Source organism: Aotus nancymaae, unplaced genomic scaffold (genome assembly GCF_030222135.1).
Source record: "Aotus nancymaae isolate 86718 unplaced genomic scaffold, 86718_ANA_hifiasm-v0.15.2.pri h1tg000067l, whole genome shotgun sequence".
NCBI classification, from domain to species: domain Eukaryota; kingdom Metazoa; phylum Chordata; class Mammalia; order Primates; family Aotidae; genus Aotus; species Aotus nancymaae.
Genome location: NW_026988482.1, coordinates 27,960,302 through 27,966,301, shown reverse-complemented (window position 1 = coordinate 27,966,301; position 6,000 = coordinate 27,960,302). Strand labels below are relative to the sequence as shown.

The 6,000-nt window shown below is 45.6% G+C and overlaps 1 protein-coding gene across 1 annotated transcript in view; it reads left to right on the top strand.

Annotated features, from left to right (window-relative positions):
- The first annotated feature begins 3,913 nt into the window (after nucleotides 1-3,913).
- Nucleotides 3,914-6,000, top strand: part of DCP1A (decapping mRNA 1A) — a 50,614-nt gene continuing 48,527 nt past the window's right edge. The window contains exon 1 of the mRNA XM_021671642.2: nucleotides 3,914-4,137. Coding sequence (XP_021527317.1) covers nucleotides 4,003-4,137 — 135 coding nt within the window. The 5' untranslated portion in view covers nucleotides 3,914-4,002. The remainder of the gene's footprint in view (nucleotides 4,138-6,000) is intronic.

The window sequence follows — 6,000 nt, the reverse complement described above, 5'->3', positions numbered from 1 at the left end:
GGCCACCAGTTCACAATTAAGAATTCAATAAATACTTACTTAAGAGTGAATGAATGATATATGTGTCTTTGTCCACATTTGTACCTGCTTATATGATTCTGCAGAGAATCTAAATTTCTCTTTACATTAACAAACAGGGGCACTGAGCAAGGTGGCTCATGCCTGTAATCTCAGCATTTTTGTTAACCAGGACAGCCCTGATGAAATAACTGGGAAGATTCCTTTCTCTTACTGTTTTTCTTTAGTGCCTTTATCTACAGGCACTGCTGCTTAAAGAAACCAGATGGCGCCAAAGCTTCTTGACCCCTGACCAGATGCCAGAGGAGGATAAGATGCCACAAAACCAGCGAAAATGGGAATAGACAAACCCTAGGTGCCTTTAGATCATGAACATATCATTATAATGCTAAAATTCCCTTCCCTAAAAGAAAAGTTCTGCCATTTTATGTACATATGATGTATGAAGATGCATCTTTATGAATTGAGCCTGCGTGCCTGGAGTCCCAGCCTGCACATACTAACATTCCTTTCCTGCCCCACACTGAGTCCTTAAAATCCCCTTGCCTTTTATTGTTCAGGAGAAGATGCTTTTAGAGCAAGAGCTCACCTTCTCCATTCCTTGGCAAATGAATAAAACCTGATTGCCTTTTTCAACGGGATATTCTTTGTTTGTGGCTGATACACAGTGGGGAAAAAACTCATTTTACCAGTGACACTTTGGGAGACCCAGGCCAGAGGATCTGCTGAGGCCAGAAGTTTACGACCAGCCTGAGCAACAGAGCCAGACCCCATCTCTACAAAAAACAAAAAAATTTAAATTAGCCAGGTATGCTGGCACACACTTCAAGTCGTTCCACCTTTCTGAACAGAACCAACCAACCATCTCAACCGTATTTGAGATATCATGTCTCCCAAAAATGTATAAAACAAATCTGTGCCTTGACCACCTTGGACACATGTCCTCAGGGTCTCCTGAGAGCTGTGTCAATGGCTATGGTTACTCATTGTTGGCTCAGAATAAAACTCTTCAACTATTTTACAGAGTTTGACTGTTTTCACTGACACAATGACAAAAAAACAAGTGGTCCTGGGATGTAAAATCATAGACAATACAAATATTTAGTGTTATTTTCTTGAAAATATGGTTTTTTTTTTTTTTTTTTGAGACGGAGTTTCGCTCTTGTTACCCAGGCTGGAGTGCAATGGCGCGATCTCGGCTCACCGCAACCTCCGCCTCCTGGGTTCAGGCAATTCTCCTGCCTCAGCCTCCTGAATAGCTGGGATTACAGGCACGCGCCACCATGCCCAGCTAATTTTTTGTATTAGTAGAGACGGGGTTTCACCATGTTGACCAGGATGGTCTCGATCTCTTGACCTCGTGATCCACCCGCCTCGGCCTCCCAAAGTGCTGGGATTACAGGCTTGAGCCACCGCGCCCGGCCGAAAATATGGTTTTTATCTTACAAAATTTTTCAATTCTATTGGGGATGTCAATTTTTTTTTCTTTCCAGATGTGGTCTTGCTATGTTGCTCAGGCTGGTCTTGAACTCCTGACCTCAAGTGATCCCAGTGATCCTTACCTCAGCCTACCAAATAGCCAGCACTACAGGCACTTCTTCTTTCTTCTTCTTTTTTTTTTTTTTTTTGAAATGGAGTCTCTCCCTCTGTTGCCCAGGTTGGAGTGTAGTGCAATCTCACTTCACTGCAACATCTGCCTCCCAGGTTCAAGCTATTCTCTTGCCTCAGCCTCCTGAGTAGCTGGGATTACAGGTGTGTGCCACTATGCTCGGATAATTTTTGTATTTTTAGTATAGACAGGGTTTCACCATGTTGGCCAGGCTGGTCTCCAACTCCTGACCTCAAGTGATCCACCTTCCTTGGCCTCCCAAAGTGCTGGGATCACAGGCGTGAGCCACCATGCCCAGCTACCATGCCTCCTTTTTTTTTTTTTTTTTTTGAGACCAAGTCTTGCTCTGTCACCAAGGCTGGAGTGCAGTGGCACCATCTTGGCTCGCTGCAACCTCCACCTCCTAGGTTCAAATGATTCTCCAGCTTCAGCCTCCCAAGTAGTTGAGACTACAGGAGCGTGCCACCACTCCTGGATAATTTTGGTATTTTTAGTAGAGACAGGGTTTTGCCACATTGGCCAAGTTGGTCTTGAACTCCTGACCTCAGACAATCCCCACCGCCCCACCCCACACAAAGTGCTGAGATTACAGGTGTGAGCCACCATGCCTGGCCAGAAATGTTGCTTTTTAAGTTGTGTGGCAGGGACAGAACTCCCTATAGTCTCCGTGATTTGTTTTACTTGTTAGCTAGTACCTGGCTCTTTAAAATGACTTAAAATGCTCAAAAGACATTTGCCAAAGGAATGAGTGATCTGCCTAGTGCTTTAAATGAAGCAAGACAAATTCAATCCTTCATGGGCTCTTTCCAGGACTTGACAAAAACATTCATGTGGGCCAAGGGAACCTGTAATCCCAGCACTTTGGAAAAGCGATCACCTGAGGTCAAGAGTTTAAGACCTGTCTGGCCAATGTGGTGAATCCCCATTTTTACTAAAAAAAAAAATACAAAAATTAGCTGGGCGTGGTGGCGGGACCCTGTAATCTAATCTACTCAGGAAGCTGAGGCAGGAGAATCGCTTGAACTGGAAAGGTGGAGGTTGCAGTGAGCCAAGATCACGACATTGCACTCCAGCTTGGGTGACAAGAACGAAACTCCATTTCAAAAAAAAAGAAAAGAGCACTTAGGGAGGCTGAGGTGGGAGGATCACCTGAGGTCAAGAGTTCAAGACCTGCCTGGCCAACACTATAAAACCCCGTGTCTACTGAAAAAAAAAAAAGCAAAAATTAGCCGGGGTGTGGTGGGACGCGCCTGTAATCCCAGCTACTCGGGAGGCTGAGGCAGGAGAATCACTTGAACCCTGGAGGAGGAGGTTTCGGTGTGCTGGGATCGGACCACCGCACTCCTGCTTGGGCGACAGAGCAAGACTCCGTCTCAAAAAGAAAAAAAGGAAAGAAAAGGGCCAGGTGCAGTGACTCATGCCTGTAATCCCAGCACTTTGGGAGGCCGAGGCAGGTGGATCACCTGAGGTCAGGAGTTCGAAACCAGCCTGGCCAACACGGAGAAACCCCCATCTCTACTAAAAACACAAAAATTAGCCGGACATGGTGGCGCACCCCTGTAATCCCATCTACTCAGGAGGCTGAGGCCGGAGAATTGTTTGCACCGGAAGGCAGAGGTTGCAGTGAGCCGAGATAGCACCACTGCCCTCCAGCCTGGGCGACAAGAGAAAACTACGTCTCAACAACAACAACAACAACAAAAATCCACTTTTACCTGCTGCTAATCCGTGTATATTCAGGGCAACTTGAATCTATGCTCCTGGTTTGCAATCCTCAAGCTCGGCCCAAATAAACTCTCTGCCTGCATTAATTTTGCCCCATCTTCTTCCTTTTAGGTCGACATATCCATATCTGAGATCTAGGGTAATTTTCGGGATTCCTCGCCTCCCCTTTTCCCTCAGACTTTTCTGTGCTTTCTAAAGGGGCCCGGTAGAGTCCTGCATTTCCACATTCCACAGAGGTGTTTTCGTTCTGTGGCCCCGGGCCCTGCTAGCCAAGCTCTGGTCCCGCACTTCGGCGGTCTCCAGCCCTAGCCTGGAAGGAGCTGGGCAAGCGAACTACACAGCCCAGATCCCAGGCCCCAAACGTTTCAGCTCAGGGAAAGGAAGCGGGCCGGGGCTCCAGCCTGCAAGCTCCACTGCGCAGCGGTGGACACCGCCCCACAACATTGGGCTGTGGGACCTGACAACGCCGGAACCCGGCGCCGGGAGCGTGCGCGCGGCGGAGCGGAATGGCTAACGTACCGCCCTGCCGCAAGGCCCGCGTAGAGGCGGAAGTTGAAGGGACTGACGCAGATGTGGGAAGTTTGCCTCGACGGCACTTTCCTGTCCGCGACTCCTTCCCCCGCCAGAGGGGCTAGGCTCCAGGATTCAAGATGGAGTCGCTGAGTCGGGCTGGGCAGGAGATGAGCCTGGCGGCCCTGAAGCAACACGACCCCTACATCACCAGCATCGCAGACCTCACGGGCCAAGTCGCTCTGTACACCTTCTGCCCCAAGGCCAACCAGTGGGTAAGTGCCGCCTGGCCTCTGAGGACGCCCGCCCGGCCGCTGCCGCCTCTTAAAGGGCCCGCGCGGGTTGCTGTGGGGCTGGGGGCAAAGCAAGAGGCCAGGGACTGGCAAAGAGCCGAGCCAGAGCCTGAGGTGTCGGGTCCTCCTGGGATTGGGGGATAGGAGTGAGAGAAGTGGCTCGAGACATCCCAAGGAAAAGCCGATGGAGGGGAGGATTGGAGCAGGATCAGTCCCTTGGTGTCGGGTCTGGGGACGTGGGCGACCTGCCTTCTTTACAGTCATATTGGGGGTTATGAGACCGGTGGGGTCGGAAAGGTGCCCGAAAGCTTGTGTTTGAGGCTTTGCGGATTATTAGATAAATTATATGTACATGATCTATAAAATAAACACTCCTCCTCTCCCCCCAGCAAACGTAAATGAGAGCCCCTTTCACAGAGGTCATTTGGATTTAAAGCTTGAAATCCAATTAATTAGTTTCAATTCTTGGGAGAGAGGCGGGCGGATGGGGTGGGTCCGGCTTTGATCGAACTACACAGAGTTTCGGAAAACATTTCAAGGCACTTAGGAAAAGGGCTTCCATGTTCACTGGATCCCCGAAGACCTTTTTACAGGCAAGAGAGACCCTGTAAATGTGTTTTGTTCCACCTATGATGCTGGTGATGTCATCTCTGAATGCTCCCCTCAGACTCAGTACTTTTTGGCTTTCGTGCACTCGAGAGGGTCCGAAAGTTACATTTAGTCTATTCACTGACTCTTGTTAGCCCCTGCTTGAAGCAAAATAGCATAATTTCCTACTTTCTAATAATTGATCCTTCCTAATTCACTCATTCAGTTACAGCCTCTACACTTAGAAAATAATCCGTAGATGTTTGTTGGATTGAATTCACCAATGGCTGGAGTTCACATTTCAATAAGATATGAAATCCTTAAGCTAATAAAACTCTGGAAGATGATCGTAGTATGTCATTTACCCTATAATACAGATGCCTAGATTATATTTATCAGTAATTTTTTGAAAATCATTTGGCATTTATAAAACAGTTAATTCCGATCAAGAGAATGTTTATAATCACATTATCTTTCCTTTGCCTCCTGGAAGAGAAGGAGGTACAGGAGGCCACAAGGAATAAAATTGTAGATTTTTTTTTAATTGTAGCTATTTTAGACATTGCCTTAGTTTGAAATTTTTATGAATCTTTTTCTTTTCTTGGCGGCCTATATATAAATTTGTGAAATTTGGATTGCAGACAAAGTGAAGACTTGGGGCTAGGACTTTTTACTAAAAAGTTTTTCTAGTTTTTCACAAAGGCTTTCAACATTTTAAAATTTTACGTTGTGGAATTCTGTTTTAAATATGAAATACAAGCTTTGATAACCTGAATTGCAAAATAAGCTGCTACTGTTTATATGGATCCTGGCACATACAGCACAACAAAATCTTTTCTCTATTTATTATTTTACAGTGATTTGTAACTTTGCATTTTGTTTTTTGGTGGGCAAATTTTCTTTTACTGTAAGACAGTTGATTACCAGTTTCTTACAGTAATAACCTAACATTTTAAAGGTAAGAAAAAGCCTCTGAATCCTTAGGAAGGATTAAGCTAGGGTAGTACTTCTGGAAGAAATCAAGATGATCAATTTTCTAAATTTTTTAATCTCAACAAATTCAATATGATATGACTAACATTTAAAATTTTAGTAGTATGTTGATTACAGTAAAATATTTAGATCCATTGTAGGCTGTAAATTGCAGACTAAAGTTATTTATTTTTTAAAAAAACATTGAACTGTTCTTAAAACCTAAATACACTTTTGTCACAGCAAATGAACTATGGTAAAGGCCTCCAATAATTATGCTGAGGC